Raw genomic sequence first — 17,495 nt, 5'->3', positions numbered from 1 at the left:
CAAAGAGGATGGAGCAGAGGCCCTCCTAAGCAATCAGCAGCAATCACTCTCAATCTCTTTCACCTTTAGCCCACTCAACCAAACAAAGAGCAAACAAAGAGCAGACAAAGACCAAACAAAGAGCAGTTCCCCGGCTATCACAACTCAGAATTTTAGGCAGCCCCACAAACCTCAGAATGAAGTCTTTCAAAATTCAGAAATTCTCAGCAACTTCTCCAGCTGTGTCAGCTATCAGAGCTGCTCTGCTCTGTTCTGCCACAACAATCACCTTCACCTTCAGCCCACTCAACCAACCAACCAACCAAACAGCAGTTCCCCAGCAACCACAAACTCAGAATTTTCTGCAGTCACACAAACTCAGAAATTCTCAGCAACTTCCCCAGCTGCTCACCCTTATATCAGTTATTCTCTCTCTATCTCAGAGCTTCTCTGCTCTCTCTCAGAACTCTCGGAAATGTCTCAAAATACTTTTGAGAACAATGTAGACATAATTCTTTTGAGTCACATAACTTCTGAACAAGCAACTGAATCTGTTCATCTGATGCAAACTTCCAACAGTTTCAGAAGAACTAGTAGCCATGAAAAAAATGAAACATCTGAGTATAGACAGTGCATGAAGAATGGGGTAGAGGATCACTTCCCTTCCCCTGACTACACAAGTTCAGTTCAATCATAGAATATATGAACACTGCAAACTATATGAATGTGTGTCCACATGATCAGATGGGTGTTCTAACATTTCCCTTTGGGTGGGCAGAGTGTATTCTAGGTTGAAGTAATTTTGGTGGGCAAGGAGATTAGAAGGCAAAATCCTGTTACTATCTTTTATGGCTTACCTTTGCAGTTATATGTTACTAGGTAAAGTAGGTACTTGTGATGTGAAACCATTTTCTGGTTGCAATATTTTCATCTCATTTTGTTGGGTCAGATTCCATCATTCTTTTGAAGTTTTTGATGTTGGGCGGGGAGGGGGTATGGCTCAATATTAGAGCATGCAGAAGGTCCCAGGTTCAGTCTTGGTATCTCCACTTAAAAGGATCCAGTAGCAAATGTCATTATAAACATATTCCTGTAACCTGGAGAACTGTTGGTAGTCAGAGTAGGTAGTACTGACACTGACAGACTAATGGTTTCCACTCAGTCTACGGCAATTGCATGTGTTCAAGTATGTTTCCATTCCAATATGAAATGAGGTTCGCTTTCACCACACTGTAGCCAACCTTCCCAGATTCCACAGAAACAATACTCATGAAAGGGGAAGTAGCTTGTTAAGCAGCATAGTATAGGGACATTGCAGGGATCATGTTCTTTATGGCTTCAGTGTGAAGACTAATGACCAGGAGGAAATAATGGCCTGGAAATGCAGAATTATAGTTGCAAGAAAGATGAGACTCATAAGGATTTCATTTATCAGAAATAAGATGCAGGTTACTCAAATGCCAACAACAGATCTACTTGATACTGTATAAAAACTATATGGTAAGTTTGTATTAAAGGTTATAATGAAGGAAATTACCATGTTAATTTCATTCTTTGACAGTAATTGATTTGATGTGAAATACCCCCACCTGTTGCAGACTGCATATGCAAGAGCAGCATTTTAAAATTCCTTTCTCATTTTATTAGTGAGCCAATTAAAACCTGTTGATATCATTGAAGTCAAAATAGCAGTTTCTCATTACTTCTTCTAAGTAAGCAAGAGCCAAATAATTAACTGATAATATAAATTTTAAACCATTTCAGACTTAATTATTTCTGCCCCAATCATTTAAACTGTTAATGAGTTTGATGTCCATTTGCATTTGAAGTGATCCATTTTAGGTAGAGTGCTCCTTTTCTCTGTTAAACACTGTTTCAAGAGCATACCATATTGTTCATTTTCCATGTTAACACGACAGTTTATTGGGCCAGTTTATTTCCTTTTCCTAGGAAGATTGATTTCCTTCTGGCAAATCTGAATTGGGACTTCCTGGAATATTATAAAACCAAAGATTCCTACATGTGAAGGGCAATGAACTGTGATGAGCAGAATGTTTGTGAAATTAGGACCTGCTGTGTAGGCAAATGATTGAGAAGATTATGTCATTTCAGTGTTCCAGATAATGTGTGTTTGAGAGAACAGAACAAGCAGTGCAATCATGCAAATTAGGAAATATTAGAATGATTAAATCTAGATCAAATGTGAAATTTCAAATTCAAATATATGGAACATTCCTAAATTCATGGAAATATGTGAACTTTTCTGGATCAGTAATATTGAAGTGGTAGGCACATGGTTCAAAAAAACCTAAACAAAAAACAACCCAGGATGAATGCATATTTGTAAAATGAATTTCAGGAAAAAAATGTTTTTAAAAACCTATTTTTCACATTCATACTTTAAAAAATGAGCTTGAAAATTATGCGAAAATGTTCTCACAAATCAGTTGGACCTCTTACCCAATGAGATGATCATGATGCTCTGCACAGACTGTGTCCTTCCACTGTGGATGAATAGATGCCTTAATGATGCAGCAGTGAGGTCCAGCCTGTGCTTGAGAACTGGCCTTAGATCATGAGTCTTAGGGCTTAACTAAACATTATGCTGTTGGGCATCTGAGGCTCCCCAGACCCACCTTTCTTTCTGCTGTGTACTGGACTTTATGTTTGGCAGGAAGCTTTCGCGCGTGCCTGGACAGCAGCGGGAAATGTTAGAGACTCTTCATATATTTGAACACTAAGTAGTAACCAATGAGTGGTCTTGGTGCAAAACTTGACTGCTGTGATTTGGCATGGGAATTGGGGTGTATGTGTTTCGTTTGCATGCATAAAAGTGGGGTCATGGCCCCACCATTTTGCCTTAGTTGCCAATAAAATATATTCCTGTTTGAACTCCAATGTATTGAACCCAGTATTTAACACTTTCCAAGCTAAAACAGCCCATGCAAGGACTTATTTGCATAACTTTGGAACTGCATTTGGAGTATTCCAAGTATGTGCAGCTCTAAAGTTATGGAAATAATTTCCTGCCGGGGGCCATTTCAGCTTGGGAAAACAGAGTGGAGAAGACCGGAGGCTCTGTTTCCCTCATGCTACCGTTCCAAAGTGAATTAGGCTCCTTGGGACTTTAAATATGCTTTCCCCCTCAGTTGCTGTGTGACTGCAGGGAAAACACATTGGGCTTTGATACCTCTGACCCATGGTCTTGATCTATATGAATTCTGTGTATATAATATACAGTGACCCTTCCAAATGTGCTTCCAAACCCTGCCTTGAACAAGGCAGGTTTAAACTGACACTTATAAATACTCTCAGCTATACAGAGTAATAACCCTATCACCTAAACCTCTTGTATGGCTGCATCGTAGGATACATTATCCTAGATAAATGCAGCTTCATTCTTTATGCCTGATTAGCATCTTGAAGGTAGTTGTCACAATGAGGAGTGCTCTCCAAGGTCTGGTCTATTAGATTTCTTGTGCTGCTATGCAGTTAAAAATGAAATTCTGAACTCCAGTGGTGCTTATAAATAATTTGGACACAGCTAAAACTGTGTGTGAAAAATGGTACTTTCATATTCTCTAAGTAATAGGAAGAAGATGAGTAGCTGTAACATTTCACTTCAGTAGATGGATATCGTGCATTTGTGGGATCCTAGTATTTTGCAATGTGCAGAGAAATAGAAATGGAAAGCTAAGATAACAGGCGCTCTTCCTGTAACACTTGAGCTGTCAAAGACCTTATTAGCTGCTTACTTTTGATCAGATTCTGGTGACTTTCATTGTGCCATTTGCTTGTAATGTTCTATTTACTCTGAAGCCCACGCTAGCCCTATCTTGTCAGATCTTGGAAGCTAAACAAGGTTATCCCTGGCTAATATTTGGGTGGGAGACTGCCAAGGAATACCAGGGTCACTCTACAGAGGCAAACGATGGCAAACTGCCTCTACATTGAAAAACCTATGGGGTTGCCATAAATCAGCTGTTACTCAACAACAGCAACAAAAACCTAAATGATGCTTAATTGCAATAACTACAGGCTTTTGCTTTAAAAAATGTGACTTGATTGATATGTGTGTGTGTGTGTGGGGGGGAATATCCTCAGACATTTTATGCCACCCAATCTAATGAGGGAGATCCATACGGAAGGAAGCTTTTGTACAATATCTAGCACTAAACTGATTAACAGTGGTGCTGATTAACATGGAGTCAAATACACCACTATATTGATTCCCAATTTAAATCTCTGAATAATAAGAAAGTGCAGAAATACACACATTTATACGCAACAAGTATCCTCTATCTGCAAATACACACAATTACTTTTTGTTCATCATTGATTCCAAAATAAAAGACAGTGTGCTGCAGGCCTGGCATCAAAACTGGGCATGTTTGGTCATTTGCCAGTGAAAAATAATGGAAGTTGCTGCTGTGAAATAATTGTTTTCCCTCCCCCCTCACTTTGCAAACTTCACACCACAGTAAAGTGGAAAATGGCACCTTTATTACTTTATAGTGATGGATGCTAAGCTCTTACCAAGGTGCCAAGGGACAAATTGACCACTCTAATGACACATACTTCCCTCTTAACAAAGAGCAGATCAGTGGACTTCCAGGAGTTGTTGTTGAAATGCCTGCATTTTACAGATACAACAGGAAAAAGGTCTTGCAAGCACTGTGTTGGGAAGGGTGACAGAAAAGTATGGATTGTTGGTGCCTAATATTTGTAACCAGTGCTGTGATAAAGGAGTGCAAGCCACTGTTCTGTGTGGGGGGGGGGGGGAGAATATCCTCAGACATTCTGTGTTTCTTGTTCTCCCCACAACTGGAATCTTGTGTTGGTGCATGTTACAGAGACTTCTGGCCAGGCAAAGGATTTCCTCCTTCCCTGTAAAATTAAATCACATGTATTCATTTTTGCTTCTGGAGCAACATAATGCTGGGAACTGACCCTGAAAACCCTGTCTCAGTCATCTAGGAGTGCTTCATGTTGGAGTTCAGTAGATGCTCAAATATTCAATGTATTAGAGGTAATTTCTTGTAGTACATATCTTAAGGGGTCGTTTTGTAGAAAAATAGGTGGTGGAGTTCATCCAGGAATTGTTATGCAGCTGCACCTACTATTCAGTGGACAAGGTGGGAAGAAGGAGGTGGAACTGTCAGAAAGGTCCAGGAGCTGTGCTCCTGTGAGCTCCCGCTGAATCCAAGGCCTGCACATCTTGATTGTTATGGGTACACATACTGAATTTGATATTTTAAATTTAAATTTGATATTTTAAAACTTGATTGTCTTTAGAGCTCACATTGGGTACAAAGATGGCCAACTGTATTTTTGGCCCTCTTTGTACCCAATTTGAGCTCTAAAGGCAATCAACAGTTTTAAAATATCAAATTTAAATTTAAAATATCAATTTTAAAAACAGTGCATATGCATAATACCAACCACTGAAGATTTGGAGGGTTAAATTAGTTGGATAAAAGATGTAACTCTGATTTAAAAAATAGAGAGATGCATTTTTTAAGTATTAAAATAAATTTTATTTTCTTATATTAATTTATGGCTTTTTTGATCCAGTGTCAGTGATGAAATTAAATTCCCTTCTTTCTTCCTGATGTTTCCAAATGAACATCTTCATTGAATCTGACAAAGATGGAGGTTCTCTATCTGTGTCGTGGTGGTCCAGAAAAGGAGATTTCCTTGACGGCCTTTGACAGGGTGCCGTTGATACCGACCCCTAAGGTCAGGAGTCCGGGAGTGCTTCTGGAGCCCTCTTTGACTATGGAGGCCCAGGTGGCAACCACTGCCAAGTCTACCTTTCCTGGAGCCGGGCCTGTAAAACCGACCTTTTCCGGCAGGCCTACAGTAACTAACGCTTGAGGAGCTGCCTCTACTTTGCTGCTGAATACTATCCTCTACCTATATGACACCCAATAGAGCTATACAGAAAATCAAGAGCTAAAACGAAGCTGAACCGCTTTTGTAAGAAATTTTATAGAACCATTTTTAAGTTTGGGAGTGGGCAGCATACAAATTTAAGGTAAATAAAATAAATAAATAAATAAATATCTTAAACATATTAGGATTGTTCAGTTGCCTAAGCATTTTAGATGAACATAGATTGGCTGCCTCACTTTCATTAATAACAATGAAAACAACAAAAACTTTTCCACAGACCTTGAGACTGTTGCTCCTCCAGACTGCTATTTTTATTGCTTTTATATATATGATGCCAGTTTTATTGAATGCTCACCAAATAAAATTATGGGAGGCATACATTCTTCGCTTTGGTTTTATACAAAGTAATACAAGTAACAAAGAAAAGCAAAATTTGGTGTGATTTCTCCTTACTGTTGTAAGCAAACTGAAATGGAAAAGGAAGTGGTTTTGAAAGAAAAGGGAGAGGGGTGTGGTTCAAGGGAAAAGGGGCCATGCCAAGGGGAAAGGGGGCTCAGTTATACTCCTTTGCACAAGGCCCACACAGGTTTTTTTGGGTTTTTTATTTAGTCGATTTATAGTCCGCCCTTACCCATAATGGGCTCAGGGCGGATCACAAGTATGATAAATCAATAAAACAGTAAAATCCAACAATAAAATCATAAAATCATAAAACCATAAAACCATAAAACAGTCAATGAACAATCAAATGAAACAAGCCCTGGTGTGCTGGATGTCCACTACATTTATGCAACGAACGGCTAGAACCTTTGAACACCACTCTAAAAGGTTTTAGCATACAACATAACTTCAGTCCATCAAAGTTTCCTAGTGATTCCAGAATTTAGAATTTGCCTTGAATGCATACTAGAGGTTTGGGAACATGCATAGGCCTAGCTTGGTCTGCAGATGTTCCTGAGCATGTTTGGTCTTGCTGTTCATACCAAGTGAGTTAGGGATACTAATCTCCAGGTGAAGGCTGGATGTCCCTGGAATTACAATTGGTTTCCAGGTAAAAATGATCAGTTCCCTTAGAGAAAATGGCATATTTGGAAGGTGGATTCTATGGCATTATACCCCATTGAGGTCTTTCCCCTTCCCAAACCTGATCTTCCCAGGCTCCACACCCCATATCTCCAGGAATTTCACAATCCAGTGCTGACAACCCCAGTGTGAATCCTACAATATTGTAAGAATATTATTGTTGCCAGAGGGTTTTTTCTTCTTCTGGAAAGCGAGGTCCTGGAAGTCTCAAAAGGAAAATGAAGGAGAAATACACGGGTACCCTTCATGAACTTTTAAACTTTTTTTGAGAATTTTGTTTTCACAAAGAGGTTCTGGAACTGTGTTCAGCCACATTTCCCTGGAAAAATAAGCTCTAATTGTTGATATGCTGTTATGCTGAAGTATTCTTGTATTTGAATAGTACTTCCTTGGCTAAGGCAAGACTTCCACAGTCCATCTGCAAAATAAAGATGCTAACTAGAAATCTCTAATTCATTTCTTCCATGGTCCCTTGTTGAGCCATGTAGCAGAGGTTTGTTTGTTTGTTTGTTTGAATTAAGAACAGCAACAACAACAACATGGTAGCATGTGTGGTACAGCTAGGAGATCCTAAATTCATCTGAAAGCCAGAAGTTTTAGCTCTTTTAGCGTTATTTACCACTGGGTTGTGAGCTAGACTTGTTTTTAAGGCAAGAGACATTTGAAAGTGGTTTGCCATTGCCTGCTTCTGTGTCATGCCCTGGTGTTCCTTGGAGTTTGCCCATCCAAGTACTAACCAGGGCCAACCCAGCTTAACTTCTGATGTCTGATGAGATCAGGCTAGCCTGGGCTATCCAGGTCAGGACATTTTTTAAAAAATGAATAAATACATAAGATGCCTGAAAATTAGTTATACTCTCTGTTTAACCAATCTGTTGTATTAATAATCACAATCAAAATGGGGAAAGCGTGAGTATTTTTTACTAAAGCATCAGCTATAATATATGAAACTTTAGTTGTACCTTATGCTAAGTGATAAAGGTACCATTATAATTAAGACTGTGCTGCTAAGAATACTTTCCAGGGAGTAAGCCTCATTGAACAAATGAGTATTTATTTCCAAGCAGACCAGTTTAAGATTGCACTGTAAAGGCACCAAAGCTTGTCATAGGTATATTTTTTGGCTAATGTTGTGTTGATAAACTTTGCCACTCTTGCCCAGTGTATGAGCCCTTCTTTTTCTTCTTCTTCTTTTTTTTTTGTAAAATATGCATTTCCCCCAAAACTTCCCCAGTTCTTCTTTTGAAAGAAAAACACAGTGGCGAACAAGGACTTTGATTAAATTCAGAATTACATGATCATCTCATCTCAATTTGTGGGGGAGTTTAATCTTGTCATTCTATTTAAAGACGGAAGATAATAAGTCCCCAAAGATGGTAAATATTGCTAGTTTACAAACAAGATAAAAAGATCTTTTTGCTGAACTGCTGAGCACAGTACATAAAAGCTGGAAACAATTGAATGGGATTTATGTTAATATTCTTGGCAAACCAGAGGAAGCCTGTGTTAAATCTGAACAGTAGAACTTTGTAGCAGTATTCTCAAACTTCATGAAACTCACACTGTTCTAATCATGTACATCAAAATGTGTCTGAGATTGAATTGAGTACAAAAAATAATCCTGGAGGGACTGATGTGTATATTGCCAGTTTAAGTAGGTTAGCAAAACAAGAGTCTTGGGCATCACCACCACTACCATCACCATCACCATTTTGTCACAGTCAGATATTTGACTGGCAGATGATGATCTGGAATTTGAGATCCAGCCAAATTCTTGGGAATTGCAGATGTGATGGTGTTGTTATATAATATCAATGTATTTCATTCAAGCAATCTTTTATGCTTGTGGTACCTTTAATGCTAAGATGGCTTTCTACCTTACACGTGCTCCATCCAAATCTTATCAATCTGTGCAGAAGGAAGCTATTTCTCTTTCAGTAAGCTGTCAAGGAGGGCAGATTTAACTATAATGTGGAACACTGACTGTTTGACCTGGGAGAATTTACTGACTAGTCCTGGAAGAAGGATTCCTTAGTACTAAAAATGGAATTGTTTGCAATATGCATGAGGCACTATTGCTTCTGAGCCTGACATCTAGAAAGTCTGGGAATTTTTATAAAACGGTATGCAAAGATTTATTTGTATTCTCATGTCTTAGATCCAAAGATTTGTGAAACTAGTTCAGTGTGCCTGAATTTTATCTTGTGTTTCTTGATCATCATCCTTTCATATTGCTTTGCAAACCATTTTGTTTTTGAACTGAGTACAGTTTCAAAATAATGGTCCCCAAATGGCCCCCAAATAATGGCCTCACAATGGCCCCCCAAATGGTGGAACCAACTACCAGAAGAGGTGCGAGCCCTGCGAGACCTAAACCAATTTCGCAGGGCTTGCAAAACCACCCTCTGTCAACTTGCATTTAAGATGGCACCCGGAGATGACACCTAGCCATCCTATACACATTCTGAACTGTGGCACTTTAATTTAATTTATATTTGATAAATTTTAATTGTTAATTAACTTAATCTGAATTGTATCTAACTATTTTAATTGTTTTAATGTATTGATGGATTTTAGGGTAATCATGGTGTAAACCATGTCATGTGAGCTGCCCTGAGCCTGCTTCGGTGGGGGAGGGCGGGATATAAGAATAAAATAATAATAATAATAATAATAATAATAATTATTATTATTATTATTATTATTATTATTATTATTATTATTATTATTATTATTATTAAAATAAGGCTGTGATATGGGCAGGGTCCACATCTATAAGCAAGATAGGGAGGCAAAAAATTAAGAAATTATGTCAAACTCTAGAACAGAAGTAAAGCAGCTTCTCAGAGCCCAACCAATGAGTTAAGTTATATTTTTATTCTGCTTTTAGATTATTGAGTCTTTGCAGTCATATACAAGAGTGAAGAAAAGTATGGAGCTCAGAAATTGCTGGTCAGATCAGAGCCATGGACCAATTGACGTCTTTTATTAATGGACTCCACCATTCTTTAACAATCGCGAATAATTATTAATAGCAGGGATGTGATGTCCAATGATGGGGCATCATTGCAGCTATTGTTGTTGTTGTTGTTGTTGTTGTATTTAGCATAAAAATCCAGAAGTGAATTTGAAACTACCCAAAGGATTTTCATCTGGAACCTATGTTCAGTGTTAGGGTGAATGATAAATAATGAAGCAAGCACATATGCATTTTTCTTTTTCCTTATGTAGAAATAGAAAAAGGTGGCTGTGGTGATCCTGGAATTCCATCGTATGGGAAGCGTACTGGCAGTAGTTTCCTGCATGGAGATACACTTACTTTTGAATGCCAAGCAGCATTTGAACTTGTGGGGGAGAGAATGATCACATGCCAACAGAATAACCAGTGGTCTGGCAATAAGCCCAGCTGTGTTTGTAAGTTCTAGCTTGTTTTATTTATTTATTCACTTTCTTGTATTGCTTTTCATAACCTTTACAAATAACATGTTGATCTCTAGAATGATGTCCATGGTCACCAGCATGCCTTGCAATGCGCTACTGGCACCCATTTGCTTCTTTCCCAGTACACCTCCTACCCAAAGCAAATAAATAATACTGACTTTCATCTACCTCTTTGGAGCACTTACCATATTTGGCAGGGAGTGCCTGCCATTGGAAGGATCTTGGCTAGAAAACCCGCAATATTTTACAATTGGCAGCCTTTTTACAACTGATTCCACTTCCAATGACAGCCATTTTGTGATAGCTCCAACTCCCTTTTCAAAATTCCCTAAGTGCCCACTGGCTCATACTATTGCGATTGATTAAAGATCCCTGCGTCATTTGAAATGTCCCTGTGAGGGTGGAGGGCCATGAGAGCCACATGTAAGCCCTGCATTTTAAAACTGTGTGGGGAGGATGGAAGCTGTAGCAGCCAGGATGGCCTCCCCTTCCCCAGTCTGGAACCTCATAAAGAAATGGGGAAAGGGAGGAAGGAGTGCAAGGAAAGGTGGCTGCTGAGAGGAGGCCAAGGAAAGACTTTCCTGCAGGTGGCTTGCTCAAGGAGGGAACAGAGACAGGTCTCAAGGAAGAAAGACACTCTGGGACTACAGGTAAAGAGAAACAAGTAGAAGAGAGCAGCTCCAAGCAGAGCCACTCCCAAAGGGAAAGTGGGGCCAACAGACAGGCTCCATACCTAGGGAAGGGACTGATGACTCGAATTAAAGGGACAGTGCACCTTAGCTGTATGCAACAGGTAATGAATAAAGGGCTTCTGGCTAGGGTTGTCAACCCCAGTGGCACTGGGAGATCTCACACTATTGCAGTTGATCTCCATATGACCAAGACCAGTTCCCCTGAAGGAAAAAAAAAGGCTGCTTTGGAGAATGGACTCTATATAATCACAGAATCATAAGAGTTAGAAGGTACCTCCAGAGTCATCTAGTCCAACCCCCTGCACAATGCAGGAAACTCACAAATACCTTCCTCCACACACCTCCCAGTGACACCTGCTCCATGTCCAGAAGATGGCAAAAAAAAAAAAAAAACCTTCCAGGATCCCTGGCCTGGAAAAGAAATTGTTGCCTGACCCCAAAGTGAACAGCATTCCCTGGGTCTGTAAGAAGGGCCATGAGAACTAAGCACTGACACAACCCTTCTTGCTGTCCTTCTTACGATCTACCTATGTTCATGGAATTGCTGTCAGATGGCCATCTAGCCTCTATTTTAAAACCTCCAAGAAGGAGAGCCCACCACCTCCCTAGGAAGCCTGTTCCACTGAGGAACCACTCTAACCTTCAGGAAGTTCTTCCTAATGTTTAGTTGAAAATTCTTTTGATTTAATTTCAACCCTTTGGTTCTTGTTCAAATCTTCTGGGGCCATAGAAAACAACTCCACACCATCCTCTATATGACAGCCATTCAAGAACTTGAAGATGGTGATCATATTACCTCTCAGTTATCTCCTCTACAGACTAAACATACCCAGCTCCTTCAGCCTTTCTTCACAGGACTTGGTCTCCAGATCCCTCACCATAAATGTATCTAATTCTCAGCATAATCCCACCTGTGGATACTTAAATCCAGAGAAGTGGGCCATGAACAGACAAGGCAAATCTTTCTACAAACCTAAAAAGGTGACAGGTTTGCGGAAAAATCTGAAGCACATAAATAAAAATGAGGTGGTTAACCCTTTCAGTTAATACAAACAGAGAGGTAACTAGTGAGATTCTCCACTTAAGTTTTACAGGGATTTTTCCCTTAGAGAACTCTCAGAAATAACCAGCCTATTGCTTAACCAAGAAAGGTGCTTTTACGGAAAGAGTAAACAACTAAATAATGCACACCTACAGAAAATAAATGCACACATGAAACAAGCACACAAGCTATCTGGAATACAGGGGTGAGAGGGACTATAGCAGGGGGTTCAACAGGTGATAACTGCCTGTCCAGGAGAGCAGTGTTCCATAGAGAGATGCTGTGAAACAAGCCAGTGTTTCAAAGAAAGACCCAAACAGAATTGGGGGATGAGATGTCACTAGGCGCCCAAGACAAGACACATAGCAATGGAGGAATGCTTGCCCAGATATAGGCAAAATATTACTTGGGGGCATGGTGATGCATTTTCCCCTTGTGACACTGATGGGATTACCTGGAAATGGAACAATGTGCTGGGGGGAAGCCAAATGGTGTTCCCAGGAAGAAACAAAGATGTGTTCATATTTGCATCTATGTAAATGGATGGGTTTCCTAGGGTAAACAGGAACTGTTAATGTCTTTTAATGCAATGCTACCAAGCATGTAAGATTTCTAATGTTTGCTGATGGTCCTGATTAATGGAGAAAAAAGGCTACTCAATTGCATGAATAGTCCATTGATAAGGGTGTTAGGATTATGCATCAGAGAGGAGATCTTCTTTCCTGTGGGCACCATTATATAGAGAAATACCTCTTTGTTTTGGATGGAAGGAAAAGTATTGTTCTGACTGCCATCTCCCAAAATAGCAAGTTCAGACTTCTTATTTGCTGCCAGGAACCAGTTTGCTTGGCCCTACTGTATCTTAGTTTTATGTACATTTGAAGGCCACATTCTGGTCTACTTCTAGGCCTATAGTATAGCCCAATTTTGTCAGATTTTGGAAGCTAAGTAGTACCTGAAAAGGAGACCACAAAGGAAAATTCTAAAGGAGAAGGCAATGGGAAACCACCTCAGTTTCTCACTTGCCTTGAAAGCCCCTTTCTGGGTGTAACAGCCTCTACATGCCCCATAATGGAAGACCTCTACAATGCTTCAGTTTACATTTGCTGATTGTTAGCCGCCCTGAGTCCACTTGTGGAGAGGGTGGGATATAAATTAAAGGTAATAAATAAATAAATCAAACTTTACTATGTTGGCTGCAACTTGATGACACTTTAGACACATGTGCATCCTGTTCACACTGACTGGTAGCTGTATCTCTGTTATATCACAGCATTTCTATACAGCAGGTGCTAATTATTGCAGAAGGATCTTTGGTAGGAAGGACCTGAAATGCTCATCATTGGAATTTCTACCCACTGTTGTACATGGTTTTTTCTCTGAAGTAGAATCAATCAAATAGCCACCTTTAATAGAATTTTTTTTAATTGACCATGCTTGAGACTGTACATGTGTAGTTTGTAGCACCAAAACATTTTTTATTTATTTTTTAGAACTTTCCCCCTATGTATTAGGGATGAGTGCATCAGTATCAATAAAATGATTGAAAACCTAATTGTATTTACAGTTGTGTTACGATTATTTTTGTATGATTATTGTACATGTGTGTATCAGTGAAACCCCAGATCAAAAATAATATTGATGCAAGCACACACATAAGAAGCACATGTTTATCCATAAGGAACAGGCTTCCTCGGGAGGTGGTGGGCTCTGATTCCTTGGAGGTTTCTAAACAGAAGCTAGATGGCCATCTGACAGCAATGAAGATCCTATGAATTTAGGGGGAAGTGTTAGTGAGTTTCCTGCATTGTGCAGGGGGTTGGATTAGATGACCCTAGAGGTCCCTTCCAACTTTATGATTCTAAGGGGGGAAATGCAATTTAAATGAAAGAACTTAAAGTAGTAGCACACTGTCTGATCTTTAATTCTACTTAAGTCAGAATTCAGTAGGAGTCCAATGCAGTCTAAATCAATAATCAGGAAAAAATTATAATAAATAAAATAATTAGGAAAAAAGAATGATTAGAAAAAGAGAAATATATGTCTAATCCTTGGATCTTGTCCCACACAGGTTATATGAATGTGCAAGAATCGCACATTAACAAATTTGCTTGCCGTGTGGGCAAAGTGATAGCTCAACTGAGTCACAAAAAATAGTTTTATATGCTTGAAAGAAAGCAAATTTCACTTTGCTGGGTTTTTTTCTGATTACATTTCAACAACATAAGATGTATTTAGTTTTGAATTGTGCTGCAGATTCCCAACTCATGGCAAATGTTTTTATATCTTTATTGAAGTCATAAATCGGCAAACAGACTAATAAATTATTTCAGAAGACCCCCCCCCCTTTTTAATCATGAAGTAACATTTAATATTTCTAAGAAAGCAAATTCCTTCTGTACATGCCATATGGGAATTATATAAGTATGTGCCATATTAGTGCAATAAATCTTTGTTTTAATAAGATAGATGTCATATCATCTTTGTAAATTATAACTATTCTCATTGTTTGGAATGTAATAACCATGCAGCTATGTAAACCTGTTGTCTCTATTTGAGTACATAAATGCACCATGAGATTTTTTTTTTAAAGAAGTGATATGTCCCAATTGAAATGAGCAATAATCTAATAACTCGTTCTCAAACTGGGGAACAATTCCATATTTGGGTGGTGAGGGAGACATGCGGTACTTACTTGATATACATGGATAAAGCTTTGAGAAGGGATAGATCCTCCAACAAGAGGTGTCTTCCTTCCATTCATGTAAAAATCTAGGTAGTAGGCAAAGGACTTTCACTGATCCACACCGTACATGTGCAAAATTGTGGTGTCCATCCTGTTCCTAATGTGACTTGGGAAGCTCAGAAAGAGCTGCTACCTTTATTCCTATTTTGTTTCTCTCTGCCTGATTTTAGGACAAATGCTTTGTTCTAATCCAGTGTTGAAATGAGTGCAGTAGTAACGAGCTGTATGAATGTAATTGTGAGCCAGGATCTCTCTATACATTTCATTTATAGAACACATAATAGAGAAGGGCACAAATTTTAAAAATTGTAGAAAGTTAAAATATTTAGTTATATCCTATCAAATTTGTTGCTCCAGTATGGTAGAGACAACAGCTGTAGTGATGCACTGAGACATGGAACTTTGTGTACAAGGGAAAAACAGGTGATGAATGGTAGTGACATTTGATTATACACACACACACATATGCATACATACAGGGGTACAAGACCATATGTTATTCCTACAGTATGTATGTTCTTTATACTGTTATCACTTGCCACTGTTTTGGCACTGTACTGTTAATTTTGGTCTCTAGACTCTGTCACTATGAGATTGATCTCTGCTGTATGGTTATTCAAAATAAGACATTTTTTTTTCTGGGCAAATAACACACATTTCCATGATAGTGGCTTGGACCTCCCCAAGAGTTTCCATGGTCAAAATAATTTCCACCTGTTGCAGCACAACTTTCTCACTTCTTCTTTCCAGCTGCAGCCCCAAATTCTCCTTGAAATGCTGTTCCTGGTTGCGGGAGGCAACATTTCAGTCTGCAGTGGGAGAAAGGAGGCAAGAAAATCAGGCTGCACAGGCAGTAATAAATCTGTTTGTTGTTTGGATCCTCTGGTGGATCAAAGTCAGTGATTTATTTCTACTCATAGTGATTAAAGGATGGGTGGCCACTGTCAGTTTGTGAGATCAGTTGTGAGCTGTCTCTACCATGAAATACCATGTATTTCCTTAATCTTCTTTTTTAATTTACTGATGCTTATTTAATGTAATTTGTGCATGTATAGATTTAAGAGACAAATGGGAGAGATTCTGTTGCTTCCTTTTATGCATTATAAGGTCTTTAGTATGAAGTTCTGCTCCAACTCCCATTGTTTCTTTCTTCGGTGCACCCTATTAGTCTTTGACACTTGTGTTTTTCTTAGAAGTAGCTGCCACTGTTCTTTCTTCTTCTTCTAACAGTGAAACACAAAGTAAACCCAGGGAACTTCATAAGCAGGTCATGATGTTGATATCCATTGCTGCTTCTTAGAGTTATTCCTTGAGCAGCTTCTGGTAGAAAATAAGAGCTTGCAAAGTTACCACTGAAGAAAAACTGATGCTAGGTTCCCACATAAGGTGTTGCCTTTAACAAAACAACCAGTGGGTTTCTCACATGAATGGTCTTTTTAATAAACATATTTGTAATGTACTGAGGTTGGAGACATTCAGATAGCAACATTCTCTATTAGCGAGTACATCACAAAGACAACATGGCAGGGCCGGGTCCCCTGTTATATACATTTTCCAGAACAACCTTCTTCCTGGTCAGGTCCAATCTTGGCCAGTTAAACTTCCCACCACTGATCATCATAGGCGGGCTGCATTCATTCCTGTACTTTCTGGGACGAATGCCAGACACAACACTACTCTGCCTCTAGTTCAAGATACATAGTCATGAGAGCCAGTTTGGTGCAGTGGTTAAGTGTGTGGACTCTTACCTATGAGAACCGGGTTTGATTCCCCACTCCTCCACTTGCAGCTGCTGGAATGGCCTTGGGTCAGCCATAGCTCTCGTAGGAGTTGTCCTTGAAAGGGCAGCTGCTGTGAGAGCCCTCTCAGCCCCACCCACCTCACAGGGTGTCTGTTGTGGGGGGAGAAGATATAGGAGATTGTAAGCTACTCCGAGTCTCTGATTCAGAGAGAAGGGCGGGGTATAAATCTGCAGTCTTCTTTCAAATGTGTGGGTGGCTGCTGCTCTCTATGTGACCGTCAAGATTCAATCTGGGGAGCTGGGGCTGCTGCCAGGGGTTCTGTCACTGCTGGTTCCTCACTTTGAGGTGCGGTCAGCAGAATGTTGTCTTGAGCCTGCAGAGGTATCTCTCCCACCCTGTCCCTGTAAGGCTTCTCCTCCAGCAAACCCAGTGAGCCCAGCAGGCTTGCTTCTTGTGGCAGTTCCGTGCTTTCCCCATCCCCACTCCCCCTGGCCCTATCGGTTCCTCCAGCAGGGTGTGGTGGCAAAGTTGGTCTGTGTGTCTGCGAAGGAGATGCCCCCCTTCTGACGAGACCTTGTATGAGCGGGACCTGGTGAGCTGCAGCACCTGAGCTGGTATCTGATCCAGCCCATTCACAAAGTTCTTGGCATAGACCAGATCCCCCGGAAAGAACCCCTTGTGCTCTCCCTGGTCTCGGGGGAGCTGTGGAGGTCTGGGGCCCAGTCGGGGTATAGCCTATCGAGCCAGGTGGTTAAACTCCTGCCCAAGAGTAACTGGGCAGGGCTTACACCCATAGCCAGGTTAGGGTTGATCCTGTTCCCAAATAGGAAGGCGGACAGTCAGTGGTCCCAATCCCCTTGAACTATGCAACCCAG

The 17,495-nt window shown here is 39.9% G+C and overlaps 1 protein-coding gene across 1 annotated transcript in view; it reads left to right on the top strand.

The window, feature by feature from the left end:
- Positions 1 to 17,495, top strand: part of CSMD1 (CUB and Sushi multiple domains 1) — a 1,753,937-nt gene that overhangs the window by 1,337,607 nt on the left and 398,835 nt on the right. The window contains exon 13 of the mRNA XM_060234944.1: positions 10,189 to 10,371. Within this exon, the coding sequence (XP_060090927.1) occupies positions 10,189 to 10,371 (183 nt within the window). The remainder of the gene's footprint in view (positions 1 to 10,188; positions 10,372 to 17,495) is intronic.

The sequence above is a fragment of the Heteronotia binoei genome, chromosome 1 (assembly GCF_032191835.1).
Source record: "Heteronotia binoei isolate CCM8104 ecotype False Entrance Well chromosome 1, APGP_CSIRO_Hbin_v1, whole genome shotgun sequence".
NCBI classification, from domain to species: Eukaryota; Metazoa; Chordata; class Lepidosauria; order Squamata; family Gekkonidae; genus Heteronotia; species Heteronotia binoei.
This window is presented reverse-complemented; position numbering and strand designations above follow the sequence as displayed.